Source organism: Phalaenopsis equestris, unplaced genomic scaffold (assembly GCF_001263595.1).
Source record: "Phalaenopsis equestris unplaced genomic scaffold, ASM126359v1 Scaffold000606, whole genome shotgun sequence".
Taxonomy (NCBI): Eukaryota; Viridiplantae; Streptophyta; class Magnoliopsida; order Asparagales; family Orchidaceae; genus Phalaenopsis; species Phalaenopsis equestris.
This window is the reverse complement of record NW_018165046.1, coordinates 1,340,268-1,365,580: the sequence shown is the minus strand read 5'-3', so window position 1 is coordinate 1,365,580 and position 25,313 is coordinate 1,340,268. Positions and strand designations below refer to the sequence as shown.

Below are 25,313 nucleotides of genomic sequence, written 5' to 3'. Positions count from 1 at the left end.
ATGCGGCTCATTAGTGAGGTACTGAAAGCCTTCATTGATCAATTTTGCATGATTTATTTTGATGACATTCAGTGTTTAGCTCTTCCTTGGTTGAACATATCACACATCTTGTTGCGATACTCTCGATCATACGAGAGTAAAATTTGTTCCTCAACAAATCCATGTGTGAACTAGCTATTTCAAAGGTACACTCCTCAGGCTACATCAACGATGCTTCTGGAGTTCATACCGGCCCAAGAAAGGTTGAGCCATTCGAGGTTGGCCGAATCCTACAATTGTTTCTGAAATTTGAAGTTTCCATGGTCTCACAAACTTTTACAGAAGATTCATAAAAGATTTTAGTATAATTATGGGACTTGTTACAGATGCACTCAAAAAAAGAACCATCAAAGAACAATTGAGTACCGCACCAGTGTTGAGCATTCCAGACTTCAGCAAACCATTCCAAGTAGAGGTGGATGCTTCAGTCATCGGGATCGGTGCACTGTTATCCTAAGAGGGTAAACCTGTCAAATTTTTTAGTGAAAAATTAAGTACTCCCCCCAACATAAATGGTCAACATATGAATAAGAATTATATGTTATTATACGAGCATTAAAACATTGGGAGCACTATCTTCTCCACCAAGAATTTGATCTATTTAGTTATCATCGATCCCTGCAATTCCTACAAAAAAAAAAAAAAAAAAAAAAAGAAAGACTCGATTGCATATGTGATGGGTTTTATTTCTACAAAAGTTCAGTTTTGTGTTAACCCATAAATCGGGAGCAACTAATCGAGTTGGTGATGCTCTAAGTAGACGAGCCAGTCTTTTAGCATCATTACAAATATCCATTACGGGTAAGGAGTCTGTCCAAGATTTATATGCAAACGATCCAAAGTTTGCAAAACCATGGAGACGGTACAAGGCTCATCAACCATTTCAGATTACTTACTACAATGAGGATACTTATTCAAAGGAAACCGGTTATGTATCCCGAACACTTCATTGAGCACACAACTCATAAGGGAGCTTCACAGCAATGTCATAGCAGTGCATGTGGGTCAAGATAAGACATTGTCCTTGTTACAAGCTCGCTTCTTTTGGCCTAAACTATGACAGGATTTCACGAGGTTCGTAGAACGTTGCCACTATGAAGCTCAGAAAATACAAGTTTATACACCCCAATACCTATTCCAAATTCTATTTGGGAAGACTTGAGTCTTGATTTAATATTGGGTCTACCTAAAACAAAACGTGGAGTTGATTCTATTATAGTGGTGGTGGATTGTTTCTCAAAAATGTCAAATCTTATCTCAAGCAAGAAGACATTTGAAGTTGTTAATGTTGCTCCAATTTTCTTTAAAGATATTGTAAGATTACATGACATTCCTAAATGTTTGATATCCGATCGAGATGTCAACTTTGTAAGTCATTTTGTGTGTGAGCTTTGAAAGCAATTTCAGACAGATCTCAAACTGAGCTCAGCATATCAACCCAAAACTGATGGTCAAATAGAAGTTGCCAACCGCACACTAGCAAACTTGATTAGATGTCTAGCAAAAAAATAACCTAAGAGATGGGATAAAAAGCTAAGACAAGTTGAATTCACTTATAATTCCATGGTCAATCGTTCAACTGGCCGCATGGTGTTGGCATTAATTTTTTTGATGTCGCATGCGTAGGATGTCCGTTTGAGCACTAAGGAGCGTTGCTTGATGACATGTTGACTCCTGTAGCGCGAGACGTCCACTTTGGACCCACCGACACGTGTTGAGGGGCACGTAACCGGGGTCATTTTGCTAGGCTTTGACTTTCATTTGGGTGAAGTCCGGTCAGCATTTGGCATATCGGACGACTCCGATCGGATCAACAAAATATTATTCGTCGCGCCGCGCATAAAATTGACTCGAATTGACCCGATCATCAGCAAACTAGTTCAGATGGCCCCGGACGACGAAAAGGACCACACGAGTGAGTCTGGAACTTCGATTCCACTTGGAAAAGACGCTTGTTGCACCACGATTGGAATTGCATACTGACGTCTTTTCCGAAAATGAACAGAAAAGGATGGTGAAATATATTTTTGATCTCAGAGAAAGAGGTCGGGAAGGTCTGTTGAAGAAAAAAACCTATTCAGAGCCCCGAAAGTCGATGAAAGGCAAGAGCAAGATCACAATTCAGTTCGGATGTTGCTATAATTATGTATATGATAAAAGAAGGAATCCCCCGGGGATTATTCGTCATGATGAAGTTGATCAATTACCATCGCTTATGAAAAGAATGATAAAAAAGATTGTAGAATGGCGTATTTTATCAACAAATAGTGTACCAAACAGCTGCATAATCAATATTTATGAAGAAGGAAATTGTATACCACCCCATATTGATAACCACGATTTCGTGAGACCCTTTTGCACTGTGTCTCTCGTCAGCAAATGCAATATAATGTTTGGGAAAGAAATACGGGTGGTTGGTCCAGCTGAATTTCTTGGAGCGGTGGAAATTCCTCTTCCTGTTGGCTCGGTCCTGGTTCTCAAAGAAAATGGAGCAGATTTGGCAAATCATTGTGTACCAGAGGTTTCGCAAAAAAGAATATCAATTACTTTCAAAAAAATGGATGACAGTAAAGTACCATTTGGATATCAGCCTGATCCAGAACTCGAGGGACTTCGACCCTTGGAATTATGAAACAGACACGCCTCAAAGTGTATGTGAGGGGGACTTTTGTTCCGGAACATATCTTTGTAGGAGAGGCTAGTTTCTACATAACTCCGAGAGGTCAGAAGGATGGACATGGCATTAAAAGTCTATAATTTGTTTCGATCAAGATCATTTTACGATTGGATTGCATCCCGATATATAAGATTTTGGAGGATCAATGAAGATTTCTTTTTGCCATATGATGTGATTAATTTAAGGATGTCAAATTAAATGTTAATTCAGTCTTGCAATGAACATGGAACGATGCAAAATAAAATAAATAAAAAACCACTAATATAAATAAATTTGAAAATATGTATTTATAAATTATAATAAGTTAAATTAATATTGAAACCTTAAATTTTGGCGTAAACCCCTTGTTGGTGGCCCTCTTTCGATGTAAATTCTTTGTTGGTGGTCTTTTGGCGTAAACCACTTGTTGGTGACCCTTTTTTTTGGCATAAACCCCTTGTTGATGGCCCTCTTTTGGCGTAAACCTCATGTTGGTGGCTCTCTTTCGACGTAAATCCCTTGTTGGTGGTCTTTCGACGTAAATCGTTTGTTGGTGGTTTTTTGGCGTAAACCCCTTGTTGGTGGCCCTCTTTCAACGTAAATCACTTTTTAGTGGTCTTTTGGCGTAAATCCCTTGTTGGTGGCCCTCTTCTGGTGTAAACCCCTTGTTGGTGGCCCTCTTTTGGCGTAAACCCCTTCTTGGTGGCCCTCTTTCGACGTAAATCCCTTGTTGGTGACCTTTCGAAGTAAATTCCTTGTTGGTGGTCTTTTGGCGTAAACCATTTGTTGGTGGCCCTCATTTGGCGTAAACCCCTTGTTGGTGGCCCTCTTTCAACGTAAATCCCTTGTTGGTGGTATTTTGGCGTAAACTCCTTTTTAGTGGCCCTCTTTTAGCATAAACCCTTTGTTGGTGGCCTTCCTTCGACGTAAATCCTTTATTGGTGGTCTTTTGGCGTAAACCCCTTGTTGGTGGCCCTCTTTTGACGTAAATCCCTTGTTGGTGGTATTTTGGCGTAAACTCCTTTTTAGTGGCCCTCTTTTAGCGTAAACCCCTTGTTGGTGGTCTTAAGTTAATCTTTTCACTCGATTAAATCAAATGCTGCAAACTTGTGATAAGAACTTGTGATAAATCTTTTCGCTCTCAACTCATTCATTCACAAAATCTTTCTCGAGCTGAGTTCCCGATTAGGAACCCAACTCAAATTCAATTTCATATCAAATTCGACATTTTCTTAAACAATTCTTTGGTTTGTTGGTCGCTTCGGTCAACACCAATACGCGCGGCGTGCCTATTCCGCACAGCACACCTATTGGGGGTCCATTTGTTGACCTCGTTTTTGTGAGGTCTTCTCTTCTCCTCCTTAGAGCCTAGGATCTAGTTCTAGGAGTTTTTATTGATCTTTTTAGAAGATTAGAATTGATACCCACACTTTTAGAAAATTCTAGCCAATTCTTATTTTCCTTTGATGTCTAGCAATTTTGGCACAAAACCATTGTCTTATGAATGAGCGGTTATTGACTATTTTGCGAAGACTCAAGGGAAAAGTTCATAATAGGACTTTAAACCTTAGGAAAACATTGTCACGACTTTTTCGTCACATACACACACCGAATAGACAAAGTTCACAAAATTGCATGAAATCGGATTTCAATTAAGCCTAGACGACGGGTGAAAATGCGAACTTCTCCGGATGACCTTCGACGACAAAATGGACTGCGCCAACGCGTCCGGCATACCAACTTTGGTAGGAAAGAACACCCATATTGTCATATTTTCGACACAAGAAAATTAACACGCAAATCGATGAATTTGTCAAAATGACCTCCTACGACAAAACGGACCGTGTCAGCACGTCCAGAACATCAGAATTACCTAAAATAGACATCTATTTTCGTTATGTTTTGATGCACGACTGAAAAGTTTGAATTAAATTTTATTTTTAAGAAATACTAAATTATTTTTATATGTTATCACTTATATTATTAAAATTAAGACCCTAAACCTTATTTACAGCTCCACCCGCACGAGCTCCACCCGCACGCGAGCGGCTCGATCCCGCGACTGCTCCTCGCCCGTGCCCTAGCTCCACGACAGATCCACCACGCGACAATCTTCTTCCCCAGCGATCGCGGCTCGCCTCCTCGAGCTCCTTGCCCGAGCAGCCCTCCAACTATGAAGTTCCACCTGGCCGACGCTTCTCTTCCTCGAGGCTGAACGCTCTCCTCTTTATGGTGTAGTTTCATTTCCTCTTTGTGATTCGTTGGCTAGGATGACTGGTAAATTGTTTCTTCTCCTCTTCTCTGCCTATAAAATAACTTCCTAAACTACTGTCGATGGTTGTTGAAAATTTTGAGAGAGTTCCTGAAAGATTTTAGGGAGATTTGGATGCTTTTCTACCTCTATTCTTCATTCGATTAGAATGATTTCTTTTATGTTTTCCTTGTTGGAGAGGAAGCTTTGTTCCTTTGCTGTTCGAAGATCCCGGAGACTCGAATTTGTCGTGCCGTAAGCTGGAAATCGTGAGGAATTTTTGTGGGTTGCTATTGGAGTGATTTTCTCAAGCCTACTTTACTCTTTGTTTGCTTTAAGTTTACAAAAAGGAAAAGGTATTCTTCTTCCTATCTTCTATATTGCACTACTTCGGATGACATGGAATAGGGAAAACATAATTTTGTTTAGATTGAAATTTAAGCATGAATACATGTTAGAGCTCTAGAAGTTCCTATTGATCGTCTTAGAAAACTAGAATTATGATCCACCCTTTTAGAAATTCTAGACACTTCTTATTTTCCTTTGATGTCTAGTATTTTTGGCATAAGACCATCGTCTTATGAACGAGCGGTTATGGGCTATTTTGTGAAAACTCAAAGGAAAAGTTCCTAATAGGACTCCAAGCCTTAGGAAAACATCGTCACGACCTTTTCGTTACATACACACACTAAATGCACAAAATTCACAAAATTGCACGAAATCGGACTTCAATTAAGCTCAGAGGACGGATGAAAATGCGAACTTCTCCGGATGACCTCCGACGATAAATTGGACTGCTGGAAATTATATTAGGGGCTTACCTTTGCTTCTTTTGGCTGCCCCCGTTGCTGGAACACATGCTGAATTCGTTTTGTGTGTTGGAAAGTTACATTTGGGGCTTATCTTGCTTCCTTTATTCCCCCAGTTGTTGGAATACATGTTGAAATTGTTTTATATGTTAGAAAAATTATGTTTGGGGCCTATCTTTGCTTCATTTACTTCCCCCGTTGTTGGAACATATGCTAAAATCGTTTTATAAGTTGGAAAATTATGTTTGAGGCTCATTTCTTGCCTCCCTTGTTGCCTCTTATTTTGGTCCCGGTTTTGGCTATGCTGGAATAAAAAATATATATATATATACTCTTTGTTTTGGCCCACCTAGTGGTTTCGGTTTGACTCTTTTTGAAGTGAAACTATGATGGAATATGTGTTCTTTTTTGGCCTATCTAGTGGTCACGTTTTGGCCCTTCCCGAAAGACCGAAAGATACATTTGGCTTCTTTTGTGAGATATTGGATATATATTTCATTGTAAACTTTTGATGGAGTATGAAATTAAATCGTTTTGACATTGGTATGGTTTTCTATAAGGTTAGGAAGTTATTTCTCCTATTAATTAGTGACTTTTCTTTTGTGAAATAAAAAAGATTATACAATTTTATTTGGAGAAAATATGGGGTTGATGTAAATTGAATTCATTAGGGGTTTGGAAATCCATAAAATTGCCACTTGGAAAGGATATCCTTCTCGGGATTGATCCGATCATTTTTTTTAACGAATTTAAACGTTTTAGACCGATACATTCATGATTTTATTTTAAGCTTCATTGATTTGGCTTGGTTTTAAAAATGGATCGGTCTCGTTTTCATTTATTTTATTTTATTTTTTTTAACGGTCAAGTTAAAAATGAGAATTTCCGATTCAATTATATTCAGAAATGATTCACAGTCTTAAGGGAAAGAGAAAGGGAGAGAAAATTAAAAGTAAGATTTGGATTCTCGAGATGATGAAACCTAAAGAGGGATAGAATAGCGAACCATCCACCATCCCCTTTGCATATGAAAGATGAAACTGTAAATTGGAAGAATATTTAGGGGTTGGAAGAAAGTGAGAGTTTAGATAACAATTAAGGATATAGATTGGAAAAATTAATAGACCTGCACTTAGGTCCTTTAAGTTTGGAATAAACCTACACCCAATTATTCTAATTAGATTTGAATCACACTTCACAAATCTTTTGTCAAAACTATAAGTTCACCTCTAAGTTTTAGAAGCCCGATGGTGAGTTAAGCTTAATATAAAGATGTTTGAGGGTTGTTGAAAGATACTTAGTTGAAAATAGACACTTTAAGACACTTCAAATTTAAACTAAAGTGTAAGCTTCCTAGATCTTAGGAGCACACCTTGAGAGAGTTCATCATCCTAATTTTCAAATGATCCCAAGAAGCTACACACCTGACCACATTTCATGAAATAATAAGGACACTAAGAACGAGGGTGCACTCGAATTGTGATTCATGACAAATTTAATTAGATCAAATAATGAAATTCTTATCTGAATTTGACCAAAGCTGAAACTCAATGCTCTGGGAATTGAATTTGTCTTACACTCAAATCCTCTTAGCAATTGGGGACATTCCAATATCACATATAAAATTTCTATTCTTGGTCCTTTATATGTGATATTATATTTTATTTTATTTATTTATCATTTTTCCTATGATTTACCTATTTTTCTCAAGTCTTTTTCAGGTCATACTTTCATCTTTTACACAGCGCATAATAGCTAAACTTAAAGGAGCAATGAACCTACCAGGTGTACAGGTTTAATTTATATTACAGTATTTTATTTTCCCAGCAAAGTTATATTGTTTTTATACTCTGTTATACTACTCTTTATAGCACATTATACTCTTCTTTCAGCATGTTATACTGTCTTTCTTTTTTACTGTATAGTACATTGTTACTTTTCTTTCACACTGCATGCTTAGTTACTTTAATACGCTATTCCTTAGTTTAGAATAACCTAGTGGTTAGGAGCATTTTCAAAACTAAAACTAAACCAGGAGATGCTACTACGAAGAGTTTGGAGCGAACATCGTGGGCAACGCGACGAGAAACAATTTACAGGTGAATCTGCAGCAGCAAAACATCTTCACATCACTTACACTATATACCTTCTTTAGTTTAAATAACAACCTATAGGATCACTTTTTTGGCTTTTTGTACAACTTTGTTGTACAATTATAAGTCCTAACGCTTTAGAATTTTGAGGTTACCGTGCGGTACGGTGTAAATCCTCTCATCTTTTTAGGCTATTTGCACAGTCCGATATTGTGTAAACATAAGTCCTAATTCATAAATAATTTGTAGGATTGAAATATCAAATTAAATCATTTCGAAAGACATAAAGCCGAACAATAGGATAGTTAGGACATCTCTGGGGTTTCTCCTGGATCTGTGATATCCCCTACTTTTCTTCCCTTTGGATTCCTTAAATAATTGTTCATCTTGAAAACAAAACTACCTGATCTTAATCGAGAGTTTTCTTAAGTGATTTCGATCATTTAAGATGTAATTAACTATATGGGTTTGCCTCTTTAGGAAACCAGGAACCCAGATAAAAATAAACCCTATCTAATTTTTTTATGTTATGTAGGGGAATTTATTGGCCTTTTTTATAAAATATTTCGCAGACTTAAGTGATTGATTTGTTGGCTTTTTTTATAAAATATTTCGCAGACTTAAGTGATTGTCACAAATTCTTTAGTCTGGGTGATTGAATCCCTATTACAAGTGATATATTTATTCTTCGGGATAAGTGTATTATTTGTAGTATTGTATTCAATCATTTAAACTATTTAAAACGTGAGACCCGTTTAGTCTCACCTATTTTAAAATTAAAAATGTTAATTTTTAAAATAAAAAGGGTTGTATTCATATTTAAATTATTTTCAAAATCACAAAATCACTACTTTTTCAAACCACGAAGTTAAAAAAAGGCCGACAAATTCTGGCGACTCCGCTGGGGAGTGGTTCCTCTCTCCATCTTTGATCAGGTGGTTATGTTTTCATACATCGGTGGTGTGTCTATGTCTACTGTTATTCTGTTAACTTACTGTATTCATTTCTTCCTTGAATTAGTATAGTCAACTCTTATTGGATTCCAGGACCGTCTGCTTAACCATCCTTAAGCAGAAAGGTCCAGGAGTCCCTAAGGTTTTGTAGGATGGACTCCTAATAGGTGTGGTGTGTCGAAGTTGGAGTGGGTCCGATATGGAATTGATCATTTTCTATTTCTGGACTATTTCCTATGCCTCACAATCGCCTTATTTCCCTTCTAAAATCTGTTTGTTCTTATTTTATGTCACGTCAAATTCCTCTTAACCTTTCCTTGACAATGTTGAAATTTCAAAACTCAATATTTAAACAAAAACAACAACTAAACAACAACACAAATCAAAATCGTAAAATTTCAAAAGAAATGCCCAGTTCACTAGCAAGTGTGTTAATTTTAGCTTCGATGGTGAGTTTGCAAGGCCTTGAACGGTACTAACACTCAAAAATCTACAATTGACAGGAGTAATGACGTCACTAAGTTTGACTTTCCTGTTCAATGTACCAACGGATAAGAATTCTCGCCACATTGCTTCTACAATTCAGTTTGGGTCTGGACTTGAAAAATTTGAAGTGTTACTTGGGAAAGCACCACATGTGATAACGAGGATGATTGCTTCAGATGTTCAGAAGCCGTCCTCTGAGTTCTATCTGAATGGTAATAATGATTTTCCTTCTCTTAAGAAGGTGAAGATCAATTCCACTCTCGCTGCACCAGCTATTCCAACTGTGAAAGGAAAAAGAATTCTGTATGAAGGAGATTCAACAACTGATTTTGCTACTCCAAACTATACATTTAAAATTGGCTCTTCTTCTAAGCCTGCTCCACTGACGCGTTCGCAGAGAAGGAACCGCAGGAGGGAATTAAGGGCTCAGAAAGCACAGCTAGCTTCAGCACAGACAACTTCTTTACTGGAAGATGGACCAATGGAAACTTCACCCCACCTCAAGGGAAGCAGGTTCCATCCTATGTCTGCTGCCACTGGAGAAGAAAGCATTCGCAAAATTGCTGTCAGATTGCCTTCACCACCTCATTATCAGAGAGAAAACGAAAGAAATCTGAGACACTCATGCAGATTTGCCATGTTTTTGAAAGGATGGCACGGAAGGACAATTGTTCAGTACCTGAAATTTTGAGAAGGATGGGATGCGTTGTCTCTACATTGATGAAAATTAAGATATTGGAATGTGTAAATATTTAAGAATTTGATCAAAAAAGTGGATAATTTACAGGACACCGCAGATGTCTTGACCTTCAAAGATACTGAAAAGGCTAGGAGCAAAAAACCTATTGTGGGTCTTCCAAGGAGGAAGGAAGAGAGCATCGCTCTTACGACATTCGATGAAAAAATGAAAAATCCCGTCATGTCTGCCGAGCAAACTCGCCAACCTCCTCAGAAAGGGAGACCCCAACCTTTTGAATAGAGGAAGTCTAAGGTTTATCCTTTTAGGAATGACTGTCTCAGAAAGTTGTTCAATAACCTACTTAAGCAGGGAATGCAGCTCACACCGCCAAAGAAACCTCGTGAGGTGGAGAGGACGAATGAGCTTGATTATTTCCCATACCATAGGCATCTTGGGCATGTCCTGAAATATTGTTATCCTTTCAAGGATTGGTTTAAGGCTCGATATAGGGCTGGAGAGATTGAGATACCAGATCAGTACTTGGAGAAGCCCCAGGGAAAAGGTTCTGTGAAGATGGTCATAGTTGTTCCAACTCCTAGCTTTCTTTCTGATATTTCTCTTCTTGCTTGTAATGCAAGAGTGGATTGTAGTGCCCCTCATGCGCATTTTATGATGACAAAGCTATAAAAGAAGGACGTTTTGATTATGTCTTTGTATCTCATGTTTTTATGCTTGATGATTATAACATTAGTGACTCTGATCATGATTGTTTTGATTATGTCTTTGTATCTCATGTTTTTATACTTGATGATTATAACATTAGTGACTCTGATCATGATGATGAGGGAGATGAGCAATACCCATTATTGCCCTCCTCGAGCAGTACATATCGCATTTGCGATGATTTGAGCGATAAATTTGTCGATGCAGGTGAGGCCTTGGTTCATGAAGACTTTTTTTACGAGTCTTTTGCTGAATTTGCCGCTGAAGTCGAACTCATTGGGTCATTTAGTGAGAAGGTTCAGGAAATCCGCCTCAGAAGCGGTAAAATCCTCCCTTCTAGAGTGTAGTTACATCGTATGTGGGATTCGTTGTTACACCTTCATCAGGATATGTTATTACAACATTTCGGGGTGTATTGTTACAATATCTTTGGAACGCGCCTTGTACTGTATGTGAGGAAGCACTTCACTATTTCACCAATCCTGCTGGTTAGGTTCCCTCAAGCAACATCGTTGGAGCTTTTCATCAATGTTGGTGCATATTTGTTCTAACGGTATAATTATTTTGAATTTGGTGTACTTTTCATCACATCAATCAACACATACTCTGGGTAATTAAAGAAAAGCAAGAAGGAGAAGACACATCGATGTTTTACATGAAAAATAGAAAGAAAAAAATACTATCGGGTCTAACCCAATTGAAGTAATCTGCTAAAAATGGTGAGTATAAAAATTCACACTACTCCTGAATTAGAGAAGATTTAGTTAAGAAATTGATCATTGTAAATGTACAAGAATAGTTCATTGATAATAGGCATAGTTTGTTTTTAATGAATGTAATTCTCAGTGATAGCAAACTGCGTGAGTCATAATTGATTGTTATGGAGGCAGTAGTTCATCGTAATTAATGTAGATGGTCAATGTTGCGCCAGCTTGTCTTATGGGATGTAGTTAAAATTGATGGTAATAATCATGTGGGTCGCAGATGGTTGCTGCAGGAGTTTCAGTTGCCTACAGAGGCCGTCGTAAGAAGTTGTAGGAGTTGTGAGCCACAAAAACTGTAGTTACTCACATAGGTCATAATGGTGAGCTATAATGATGTCAGTAAATCATCGGGCAGGAGTCGGGAGCTGAGCGATTTGTACCACGTAATATATAGTTGGTCACGTAGGTTATAGTAGTGAGTTATGATGAAGTTCGTAGGTCATAGAAACCAGATTCAGGAGCAACACGAGCTATGGATCTCGTAGCTCGTAGTAAGCCGTAGTGTGAGCTGTGATGGCTTCCGTAGACCGCAGAGACCAGAGTCTAAAGTTGCAAGAGCTGTGGATCACGCTAATAGTTGGTCACATAAGCCGTAATGGTGGGCTGCAAGAAAATAACTTTAGGAGCCTGAAAAAAGTCATAGTCTTCGAAAAGCGTAGTTACATCGTATGTGGGATTCGTTGTTACACCTCATCGGGATATGTTATTACAACATATTCGGGGTGTATTGTTACAATATCTTTAGAAGGCGCCTTGTATTGTATGTGAGGTGTGTTGTCTTGCAGAACGCACCATAGAAGCACTTCACTATTTCAACAATCCTATTGGTTAGGTTTCCTCAAGCATCATCGTTGGAGCTTTTCATCAATCTTGGTGCATATTTGTTCTAACGGTGTAATTATTTTGGGTAATTAAAGAAAAGCAAGAAGGAGAAGACACCTCGATGTTTTCCATGAAAAACCACATAAAGAAAAAAAAACTATCGCACCTAACCCAATTGAGGTAATCTACTAAAAATAGTGAGTACAAAAGTCCACACTTCTCCTGAATTAGAGATTATTTAGTTAAGAAATTGATCATTGTAAATGTACAAGAGTAATTCATTGATAATAGCCATAGTCTACTTGTAATGAATGTAGTTTTCAGTGATAGCAAGCTGCGAGAGTCGTAGTTGATTGTTATGGAGGCAGTAATCCGTCGTAATTGTTGTAGATGGTGAATGTTGTGTCAGTTTGTCTTATAGCATGTAGTTGAAATTGATGGTAACAGTCGTGTGGGTCGCAGGTGGTTGCTTCAGGGATGTTGGTTGCCTACAGAGGCCGTCATAAGAAATTATAGGAGTTGTGAGCCACGTATGTTGTGGTTGGTCACATAGGTCATAATGATGAGCTATAATGATGTCAGTAGATTGTTAGGCAGGAGTCGAGAGCTCGCGATTTGTACCACGTAGGATGTAGTTGGTCACGTAGGTTATAGTGGTGACTTATGATGACGTTCATAGTCCATAGAGACCAGATTCAGGAGCAACACGAGCTATGGATCTTGTAGGTCGTAGTAAGTCGTAGTGTGAAATGTGATGACTTCCGTAGACCACAGAGGTTAGAGTCTAGAGTTACAAAAGTTGTGGATCACACTAGAAGTTGGTCACATAGACCGTAATGGTAGGCTGCAAGGAGAGAACTTTAGGAGCCTGGACAAAGTCACAGTTTTCGAGAAGTGTAGTTACACCTTATGTGGGATTTGTTGTTACACCTTCATTGGGATATGTTCTTGCAACATATTCGGGGTGCATTGTTATAATATCTTTGGAAGGCGCCTTGTACTGTATGTGAGGTGTGTTGTCCTGCAGGATGTCTCATTACTCTGCAATGTATGTCGAGATTCCGCAACACACATTGTGATTCTGCAGGAGATTTTATTAGAATAAATCAGAGGCGGCCGACGGTGGTCGGCAGACAATGGTTGACAATGGTCGACTACTACAGAAGTGGGAGGTATTCATTGAATGTGCGGTGCAGAAGTTATGTTAGACTTCAGCTTCTCCACTAAGCTTCAGTCTTCTTTTAACTGAAGGTTTTCCCCTCTCAAGAGGGGACGTGGCTTTATTTATAGAGTCTGGAAGAGGCTTATATGTAAATAAGAAAAAAATTTGAACCACTCAATCATACGGCCTAGAGATATTCTCCCGATCAGATTGTGCTCGATTTGACTAAAAACATGTCAAATTTGGAATATGTTCGACCTTCCAATTATGCACTAAAAGTTTTCAAAAGTGGTTTAACAGCTTGATATGAGTTTAATTTGATTCAGATTAAACCAATTTTGGTATCATTGGGTCGATCTCATCGAGTCAGCCAGTTTAACTGTAAGTTTGTTAAAATTGGAGTTCTGAGTCACTTTTAATCGAACTTTAATATTTCTTGTTCAAAAAATTGCCTCAAAATTTGTTGATGTCATATCACAACTCTGAAACTTTACCTGCATGAATCAATTCAAAGCTAACATTAGTTTTAAAGTTACAATACGGTCAAGGCCTAATATTCAAAGAGAATAATGCAAAGTTTGTAAGGTTAAAATTCTAATTCTTGGAGGAAACAAAGATAAAAGAGGCATTTACATACATATTACCCAATTCCATTGTATTTACATTTCTAACATCTAAACTTTACTTTTTACATTTATGCCACCCAAATCTTCCAACGCACATCAAAATCACCACCAATTTACTTTTAAAAATTGAATGTATACACAAATATAGCTATACAAAAACTTTTTAGCTTATTTTATTGAATCAAGCCCACCTGCAGAATTGGCTGAGTCAAGCTCCCCTATCAAAGTGACTGAATTGATCCTACCTTCCAAAGTGGCTGAATAGAGCCCACCAACCAAAGTTGTTGAATCAAACCCACCTACCAAAATGGCTAAAGTGAACTCACTTGTCGAAGTGGTTGAATCGAGTCCACCAGCTGGAATGGTTGAATCCAGCCTACTTGTCGATCTGATTTATTCATTCAGTTCAAAATTTCAGTCTAACCCGGCTGCGCAAGAGTGGCTATCAGAGGAAGTCATCATGACTAGTAAGAATATCTATCAATCAAGTATTAAAAGCACCGCTCGACATTTAGGACTTCATCTTTTCACCCAGGCATCAGGAATGGGCACCGTACAACAACACAGAAAACCCACATCGCTGTCTTTTTTTAAAAAAACACTAGCGAAGAGTGTCAAACATGTGTTACGACAATTATTTTATTATATTTCTCTCTTGAGTATAAAAGGAAAGAGAAAAGCAGAGAAAAGACGATCAATCTCTGACCATCTCTCTCTCTCTCATTATCTCTTTGCGATACAAGATCATTATCGGGTTATATACACACATGAACAATACAAAAACTTGCGTCTCAAAAAGATTCAACATTGAAATACACATTTTCATGCATAGATAAGGAGTCGTGTATGTCGAAAATGAAGTTCATGTGTTAGATATATAAATGCATAGGATATGACAGGTATGTAAGTAAATCTTCCAAGATAAAAATTGAAAGGATGGGTTAATTTTGATTTGGCTCCAGTTTGCCTGCAGCATAATGCATTAAATAATGATGGGAGAAAACTTTTTTGCACATCTACAGAGGAAGCAGGAAGGAAGAGCATCAAAAGCTTTGTTATCATCATAACTATTTGCATCTTTGTTGTTTTAAATATGATTTTTTCACACATTATATTGAGGAGAATCAGCTGTCTTGATCCTCAAATTCACTGCATTTCATGATTTTAGCTTCATCAATGAGTAAATCAACGGAAGTCGTCGAAAATTTTCTAGTTTCTTGAATATGATCAGATTTATGTGTTCTACTGTAATAATAACATCAGTACAGCAATCAAACAGGATTTAAAATAGAATTTAGCTCCAAATTTAACAGTAAAAATCAACTGAAATCTACTATTAGGTTCTAAATATCATTAGTATCACTTCGGAATAATGCACAATTCAGATGAAATATGCAGTGGGACAAGCAGGTGAGGTGGTGAGGCGATTTCACAGCTGCCCGGAAGGAAAACAACAGCCAAAGGACGACTCAGTGAGGAGCGGGCGGCTTGACAGCATGTCGAAACTGAAAACAGCAGATTTCATGTTGCGAATGGCAGTTTTCTGCAAGTTGGATAAGGAAGGAGGCCTCCGAATGTCAGTGAGAGATTACTACCTCAATCCTATGAGGTTACAAATATACTGTTTGAAAGAGATCTAATGATACAACACTTCAATCTAAATAACCAGTAGGAAGTATCTCCAAATTACATACAATGGTCAAAAGTACTCCACCAGAATAAAATAACATACAAAGGAAAATAAAATAAAATAAAAGAATAAGAAATAAAAAATAAGGGTTTTGTAACAGATCTTACGGTCCAAAATTTAATATTACGAAATCCACACTTTCGTTAACACTTCCGTCTCTACCTACCGCACCTCTCAGTTTCACGCCCACACTTCCCTCTACATTCATTTTGGTGGATCCATAAAGGATCTATTGTCGAAAGAAGCTCATTTTCAATCCTTTTAAGGGCTTGAATCAATTTGAACAACAATTCAATTATGCGACGCATTTGCACAAACTTCCCCAATCTAAGTACATCATGTCTACAACCAATAATGTAGATATAATAGCATTATGAGAGTACCGAATCAAACTTCATTTTTAAACAATTTGGAAAGTCTTTAGTAATCATAATATTTATCTTCCTGACATCTCCACAAACCTTAAAATTACAAACATAGTTACCAAGGTGTTGATCAAATAGAGACATCTATTTCTCAGAAGCAAATTAATACTTCTTCACCAACAACATCAATCCGTCACACCAATCAATGTACTCATGAATGCCAACTCACTGGTCCATCAATGTGAATTTATTATAATCAAATATATAGCTAATTTTTTTTATTCTTAATCGTTTATACATCATATTATGTAATTCTCTCGGATTGTAGAAATATGGGTCAAAGAATGAAATAAAGCTCAAGCAATTCCGTGATCCACCTTTGTCAAACTAGCCAAGTTATCTTGTCTTGTAACACAAATGTAGAAGCTGACAATTTATTCCACCACAGCTTTAAGCGGTTCATGAAGTTTGCTTAGGTAAGAATGTTAACATCTATAACAAAAAAAACTTGGGAGATTTAATGGAACTTATTTGAGAAATCCGAAGCAAAATTTTGAATAGAAGAGCATAAAATAAGAAAAGACAAAAAACACCTGATTTAATGTGAAAAACCCCAAGAACTGGAAAAAAAACATCGGTTCGCGCCACACCAAAAAACTCCTTATGAAGAAAATGAGGAGTATCATACAAATTACACCACACTCATGCCTCTCTACAGTTTGGAAACTTCAAGATACTAGTATCCTCACCTTTACACACGAGAAAATAAAAAATTTTCGCCTTTTTTCTGCAAAGCCAAAACTTCTAAGCAAAAAAATGCTTGAAGTCTGTTATTTGAGTCCGGGTGACGCAGCACTGCGTCCAACATTGCAGTATCGTGCTCTCGTGTTTTGAACCTGAACAAGGCACGATGATTTTGTCTTCCAGGCGCTAGGGCGTTTCTGACTAGGTATTAGGGTGTTGCAATTACGGAACTAAGGCACTATGTACGGAAAAAACTTTCAGGGGCAGTGTCATCGAACACAATACAGGGGCACAGCCCTCGCCTACCTCACTAATAAACTTACCGTCAAGTTTGATTGGCGAATTTAAGTGTTATGAGTGAACAATTAATTAATACAATCAGACTTCACATAATAACATAACTAATGTCACCCACCCAAAATTTAAATCCCGATACCTGCGAAATGTTAACGATTAAATAAGTGACATCATAGTAAATGAAAAATCACAAACCTCTGCTGGAAAATTTTGGTGAAATGAATACAATGCAGGCTTCCAGCAACTACATATCCTGTAATCTCTATGAAGATTGCTTATTGATCTGCAAAAGTTAATAAATCTAAATCAGATGTCCGCTATGGAGCAAAGAGCATAGAAATATGCACAAAATAACAGTATTCTTCAAGGCTAAATAATGTCTCCAAAGGTACCAACTTTTATCTCCTATGAAAACGCAGAATGTAAAAATGCTTCAAAAAAAAAAAAGAATAAATATATTTTAAATCTTCAAAAAGATAAGCACAGACACAAATAACAACAAAAGGTGATTTTATCAAACTTTTTTGCAGTTCTACATAAAAACAGCCCGTCCAACCAAAAGATAAGCATTTTAGTAACCTTAAAGCAGTAAAACCATGGTTATGGGAAACTCCAAATGGTTGGAAACCTTAAAGTAAACAAATTAATGGAAATGCATTTTTTTGGGAGGTTGCTTAAGGAAAGTAGAGGTAGAATTTCTTTTGAATTAATAGAATGTGCAAAAAAATGTCAAACTCAAATTAAACATCATGAATAGCTTTTTATGTTAGTTGTGGAGTCTGATTGTAGCACCCATGAGCAGCAGGCTGGCTGGCTTCCACGCAAAAGTGCAATCGGCGACAAGGCACCGTGCCATGGGTGCTTAAGTGCCCATCGAGTGTTCCCAGACCGAGAAGGTAGAAGTCATGCACCCACTTCTGGCGCCGGGGCGCCTGTTTCCTGAAAGCTGGGCGCCCAGGCGCGCAAATCCGAGAGCGAGCCGTTTTCACGAGACTTGCTATTTATGTCACGATTTTGGGCAATGTATGTGAGGGCTTGGAGCATAACTCTTCCTATTTGTGCATCAACAAAATCCTAGTGAAGGTAAGAAGTTTTGGTGAGTAGGATCCCGGTGTTTTTCGATGTGTGTTTCTACGTCGTATCAGTAGGAAGAGTGTGGAATGGTGCACTATAAGTTTCTACGTGTGAGTGTGGAGAAAAAACTTGCATGAATCATTTGTAAAACTTTTTGAAATTCATAGTGAAATATGCTGGCGTGGCTCCGTGGTTTTTTCCCGTTCTCGGTTTTTTTCCACGTGAATTCTCGTGTGCATTTCTTGTTGTTTTGATTTTGCTTCTGTGCTTAAATTTATTGTTCTGATTTTCTCGAATCTTGTGATCCTATTCCGCTGTGACATTGAGAATTGTTTGGAGGATTCTCAACATTTTAGGCTTGTGTTGTAGAAGCATAAGCCTCGTACGCTTCAGAACAGAAAGAAAAAAAATTAACCTCAAAGTTGGAGCAGTAAGATTCCAATGCAACAAGAAGAAAGGTATGGCACAGCCCAAAGGGTGAATAAGGATTTTCTAAGTATTAAAAAAAATCAATTATATGGTGGTGTTTGGTAGAAAACTATTAATAGGCTTTAGCGATGGATTTAGCTTAAATCCAGCCAAACATCAAAAAACTGTAAATTAAATCAAATACCTTGTTAAATCGAATTTTCTTGTGTTCTGTTTGTTTTTACTCATGTTTTGTCTCTTTCACGATGTAAATCTGAATTTACTAAATCCGATTGTAAGGAGGATTTATTCTGACATTGCCCGCGAGCTTCACCGTAACAGATAAATCTGAATTTATCGAATTTGATAAATCTTATTTAACGTAAATTTGATTTGTAGTCAAACAACGCCTGAAAGTGCTTGTGTAATTACCGAGAATAGTACATAAAAGCACACACTTCTACAAAAATGATTGCACCGCTTCAAAAAATATTTAATAATTGTAGTTCGATATAAAAAAAAGAAGCAATAGGAACATCAATTCTCAATTTTAGTTTAAGCAGGGGTATATTATATTATGCAAATATTACGATGTTAACCTTATCATTTTGTTAATATAGCATTTTTAAAAAGGCTTTGCGTTTTATGTGTCCATTCTTGATTCACATCTACTTAACCCTACACAATCCTTAGCATTTGGTCTAAAATTTAAAATCAAAATTCTATGTTAGGATTTTTTTCGTTGTTGTTTGAAAAAACAATTACAAATCCTCAGGGATGAGAGTATAGTAATAAAAATTCTCCAAATTACAATTTAATTTTGTATTGATTAAGGCCAAAGCACAAATGCGCATCTATTTTAGTACATAAGCATCCCTTGAATGTAATAGTACAACTCCAACAATTAGTGCGAACATTTTTATTATAAAAATGACATTCCTTTTTGTGTTTTTGCTTTACTTCATCTTGAGTTGTTTTCATCTCTTCTCTTCCACTACGGATAAAATCCCAAGGCCTGTTGCATTAAAGCTAATTTCACACCTTCCTTGAAATGTCAATTGAGAGTAACTGGAAAACAAAGCGTAAAACACTTTTTTTGTCGTGTAAGTATTGAGGAAAATAGAGATAAGCCACCAGTGAACACCAGTTATCAAAAATTTATTATAAACTCGTCATGATATAATGTTACCACTCATGAGTGATTGTGTGCTAGCAAATAATAAAAAACTAAAGAAATTTACATTTGCAGCACACAATTCTTATGTATTTACATATCCCACACCTTAACTTTCATATTTACATACATATAGCACTTTGGTGCTTTAAACCTATGGATGAAAAGGAGTGTTTCACTTTTAAAAAGTGACAATAATGCTATTTTTTATGTGATATTAAATATTGAAGTGTTATGTGTGTAAATATGAAAATTTTGGTGTGAAATATGTAAATAGATAAGAATTGTGTGAATATGTAAATAGATAAGAATTAAATAGATAAGAATTGTGTGATATGTATGTAAATGCCCCGAGGGATGTTGGATGATGCAGCCTAACCCACAAATAGGGACAAAGGAACGCCTAGCTTTTTCAAGCAAATTCTCCTAATTATTGCCATCAAAGCCTTCATAAGCATGTATCTCTTCATGTCGTTTCTCAGTCCAATCCATAACATCAGCAACATAATCAAAACAATGTTACTTTTTTCTATATTAATAGCTTGAATATTTAAAAAATCTTTAAGATTTTGTTTCTTGTCCTAGTCCTTATCACTATTATACTTAACCATGATGTTTTTAGTTCCTACAATAGGAAGGATAGAATTAACTACGTGGTACAAATCTACTGCAATGTTCTTTTGCTTCTCCAAATTCAGATCCTTTTCAATCACATGTCTATATCCACTAGGACAAAAGTAATGGTCCAGTTCGAGGCGAAGAACAAAGCAACTAAAAGCTTAATGACCATAAATTTTGTGATGCTAATAGTAAGCTGAGAGCCCATCAAATTCAATGATTCCGATTTCACATCAAAATTATGAGTTTATTTCATTAATTTCGTGGTAAACCTAGGGCTAATAACAATTATAAAATGCTAGTGAGTAAGAAGAGTGTTTGCATGGCATATGTCATTCCTGTATGCATAAGAATTAAGGATGATATGTGCAAATCATCTCATTTTAGGTGGTATATCAGTAACCAACTCAGAAATAAATACTAAAACTTATTGGAACTTCCCAAACATATTACACTCATATAAACATAACAAAATACCAAGTCAAGCTCCTTTTTCTTACCACATTCTCTCCCTCATTATCACATTCTTCCAATATTTATCTCATGTAGAATACACCCAAACTTCAAGTTTAATGCAGTAACCACAGCTTAAAATATAATCATGCATCCAATGCGTTTATGATACATATGTAAAATGTTTACAATTTCTTATCACGTTGATACTACTGCATTCTAGTGTCCCACATAAATATCGGTTTCAGTAAGTCAGACACAAAATATGATGTGCAAGATTATAACAGTCACTGAAAACTTTGTTAGTTATATTCATGAACCTGAATCAAGTTAATGGTCATTGTCTCATTTGGAGTTCAGACCGAAAACCTTTAAAACCTTCAGTTGAACCCGCACTAGTAAGCAAAAGAAAATCCCCGCCAGGGAAGACAGATCTTCATTAACCCTGTTTTTCATTCAGTGCCTTGGTCTTCCTTAGGCCAAACTGTTAACAAACCATATGCTGCCAAAAGGTTCAGGGATAAAATAAAAATTGTTAATATCACAAATGAAATTAGCTATCACCAAATTTAAACTATTAATTGGATCCACATTCAATATATAACTCACCCAGTTGCTTCATAATGCTGAATTTTTAAATACCAATAAAGGAAACAACATAAATAAATAGAGGAGAGAAAGATGGAGTAAAAAGAAGTGGTGTACCATTCTCCTTGAAAACTATAGTATTTTTGTCAACGCCTGAGTGATTTTCTGGCTTGATACATCCTTCAACTTCGTTGCCTCTATCAATCTTTCAGAAACTGTCTTGTCAAGAGTAAAGCCGTTCTCCATCATATCATCCCATGTCGTAAGGGCCAAAGCAACCTTATCCTCCATTAGAAGTCCTCCAATAAGCAACTTGTATGTAACATCATCAGGAATTACGCCCCTGTTCCACATATCTTCATAAAAAACCATGGCTTCATTAACTCTGTGAACTCTGAGAAGTCCGTTAAGAAGTGCGCTGTAGCAAACTACATCAGGAGAGATCCCCCACTTAATCATATCATGGAAGTAGCTGCAAGCAAGCCCGATTCGGCCAGTTTTACAAAAGTGGTGTACCATAATGCAATAAGCATGAGCATTGGGGACCAAACCAACCTTGAAAATCTGATCAAAAAGCTCCTCAGCAAATTTAGCATCTCCATCCCTCAAAAACCCATTAATCAGAGTGCCATATGTCACTATATCCGGTTTTACCCCCCTCATATCCATTCCCTTAAACAGCTTGTGTGCGACAGATGTTCTTCTGGCCCTGCAAAGACCATCAATTAGGATGTTGCAGGATATGATATCACAAAGACCTTCGATCTCCATCTTATTAGTGAACAACTTATATGCTTTTTCAATCTTTTTAGTCTTGCAAAGACCCTTTAGTAGTTGATTAAAACTGTAATTATCAGGATTAACCCCTGAATTTTCCATAAATTTTATCAATCTCTCTGATTCATCCAGCATTCCTTTGTTGCACCAATAATTCAGAAGTATGTTACATGTAACAATATCAGGTTTGTATCCGCTTCTTCTCATCAGGGATACAATTGCTTTCGCTTTATCGACTCTGCCAGCTCTGCAAAAGCCATTAACAACAGCATTATAAATTGAAACACTCAGCTCACATTTATTTTTTATCGCTTCCATCATTATTTCATAAGCAACATCAGCTTGTCCATGATCACACAAACCAAAAATTAATGAACCACATGCAATAACATCCGGCTTAAAACCCTTTCTCCACATTTCGTCCCAAATTTCCACTGCCGAGGTGAATCTTCTGGTTCCACATAAGCCGCTGATAATCGTTGTATAGCTAACAAGATCAGGCTCTCTTCCTTTCTCAGCCATAGTTTGTAAGAAGTTCACAGCTTCATCCAATCTTTTTTCTTTACATATGGACTTCAAGTACTCGTTATAAGCCCAAATGTAAGGCACACATCCATTCCTATCCATGTCCAGCAAAAGTTTTTTGACAAATTGAAGATTTCCGGTCTTACATGAATAAGAAATGAACTTTGAATAGGTAAATGAGCTCAAAGTAAAACCTTCATGGATCATCTCATTGTAGTACTTCTCAGCTAAATCAAAACAGCTGTTTTTAATCAGCACGCCTATGAACTTATTGTAGTCTACACTAAAAACACGACAATCCGACACAATCATTTCATCAAATGCTTCAAAAGCAAATCTGAGCAAACCAGATTTGACATAACCTGATATAAGTATTCTATATATAGAACGGTGCAGCGTGAACCCTTCATCGCGTAATTTTCTCAGAATAACAGACAGAAGATCAAAGTTTTGATCTTTCAGAAGTAAACAGATGATTGACTTGATGGTGAAATGGTCATGCTTGAATCCCGGCTGGGTGTCAGCCCACATAAAGAAGCAGAAACCCATTTCAGAATTTGGAAGAGCCTTAAGCACCTGATTGACTGCGTAGTTATTTAGAACAATATTGAGACTCCGAAGTTCCAGCTCCACGTTATTGGACCATATACCAGACTGCAGAGCAGTTCTAAGACTCAAATAGGACTTTGCGGAGGAGGGTTTTTGGCTCGCAAATAAGCTTGAGATAACGTTGCCAGCTCTTGGTTTATGATTATTGTCTGATTTTCCAATCGAGCAGAATAGAACGATATGCGAGCTGGAAGAAGGCAGCGAAGAAGACCTAAGCCTAGAATACCCGATGGTTCTCTGAAGCGCACATTCCATCTGCTGGCTGAGAACCGGAGATGTATATATCGACAATTTTGTCGAGCAGATCATCCCAACTGCAAGACGGCGTCTTTTCAGGGAGAGTCCATCCCATTTGTCGGACAAAGAAGCGAGATTCTGTCATAGGAATTTCATCGTACAGCTGAAAGGAGTGATTATAAATCGAAGCCGAATTAGCTGTGAAGCAACTCCGGCGATGCGGATAAAGAATGTGGATATTGGAAAGCTGGATACGGCTGCAGATAATGAGAGTGGATGCACCGGAGCTCGTCCCGCTCCGGCGGTGATGCGGTGGTCTCGCCGGAGATATAGTGTTGGCTTTGTGGTGTCCGACCTCTGGTCTGGGTCAGGTCTACTCTAACCAGGTTTTCAATGGTTAACTCACTGAGGTAACTCAAATTTGCACTGTCTCAACTCAATTAATCAACTTGTAATAAATACAGTTGATCTCAATGCATTTTGAATAATTGTTTTAGTCAAAACATGAGAACATGCTGACTTAGATTTCAGCATTTTTATATTTGGATTAAATATCTCAATAATATGAATTCAGTGCATATAAATGATTGATTTAAGTCCTAATAAGCTTAGCATTTGAAATGTAATTCAAAAATTCAAAAATTTAATTAAAATGTCAATGATCTCCAAATTTAGCTTACTCGTAGTTATAACAAGCGGCTTGATGAGAGAAATTTAAAAAACCTCATATCTTACAATTTTGAGATCATTAAGAAACATAAATACTAAAAGAATCATTTTGTGATCTAATGAATCAACATTGTCCCTCTAATTGAGTTCACTAGAATTTCAATTGAATTTATCAAAAGTCATCTAAAAACTCGATGAATGTGACATCATTTTTCGACATAGAAATGAGATAAATCTAAGAGTTGAGCCCACTCTTGAAAAAAAAACAAAAACAAAACAAACATTAAGTCTAGATCAAGTAGTAAAAACCATTTTTGAAGTTTTTTATGCATAATTAGAAGGACAATTAGCTCCTAAATATGACATGCTTATAATGAGATCGTACATATTGACAAAACAAACCCAGGTCTAATATCACTCAATTTTAATATCATTAAAACAGCTAAATGTCTATAGAAAAAAAACATATGAGTGTGGGAACATACCCAAGTCATTTGATAACAATTGTCTGGATTGCTTATCTATTTGTAACTCATGTTCTATAAATAAAGCCCCACCCCTCTCTTGAAAGAGGACCTAAACATTGAGCCAGATGAAAGTTAGAGTTTGAAGAAGAATGAGTTGAAGTCAAACATCATTTATGCGTTGAAGATCTTACGAACTCCTTTCGCTTTTGCATCCATCAACCACTATTCAATGAACACAATCAGCCACCGTTTACCTGCCACTAGTGACTGCCACCTTTTCCTTGCGTCAGATCTCTTACAGTCACAACGTGCACAACAAAATCCCAACGTGTTTTATGGAACGACACAACGCCCGGCGGAGCAACGTGTCACCTAGTATGTCCTGGAGGAATGCACCTCAAAGACATTATGTTTGTTACAATAATTGTTCCCAGTTGAAGCTACTCCCGTTCATTGCATAACAAATATTATATCTTAAATAAAATGTATGGTACTTATCGTGCGTAGATTTGTGCATGTAATCATTATTTCATAAAAAAATTATTTTATATGGGC

At 37.0% G+C, this 25,313-nt stretch overlaps 2 protein-coding genes across 5 annotated transcripts; one reads left to right on the top strand and one right to left on the bottom strand.

The window, feature by feature from the left end:
• Positions 1–442: 442 nt before the first annotated feature.
• On the bottom strand, positions 443–24,050 carry LOC110029804 (pentatricopeptide repeat-containing protein At1g13040, mitochondrial-like). 4 transcript variants are annotated; one of them, XM_020732256.1, is made up of 4 exons: positions 21,592–24,050; positions 21,207–21,388; positions 17,355–17,442; positions 443–506 (listed from the first exon to the last, which is right to left on the bottom strand). In XM_020732256.1, the coding sequence occupies exon 1, from the start codon at positions 23,692–23,694 to the stop codon at positions 21,607–21,609; it is 2,088 nt and encodes a 695-aa protein (XP_020587915.1). In that variant the 5' UTR covers positions 23,695–24,050; the 3' UTR covers positions 443–506; positions 17,355–17,442; positions 21,207–21,388; positions 21,592–21,606. The 4 variants fall into 4 exon arrangements, with proteins under 4 accessions (XP_020587915.1, XP_020587914.1, XP_020587917.1 ...); XM_020732255.1 differs by having other exon boundaries at positions 21,256–21,388; XM_020732257.1 differs by lacking the exon at positions 443–506 and adding an exon at positions 15,486–15,606 and having other exon boundaries at positions 21,256–21,388.
• LOC110029818 (RNA demethylase ALKBH5-like) lies at positions 2,135–2,671 on the top strand. The gene has a single exon (XM_020732277.1). It carries the CDS (start codon positions 2,135–2,137, stop codon positions 2,669–2,671), a length of 537 nt encoding a protein of 178 aa, XP_020587936.1.
• Positions 24,051–25,313: the final 1,263 nt, after the last annotated feature.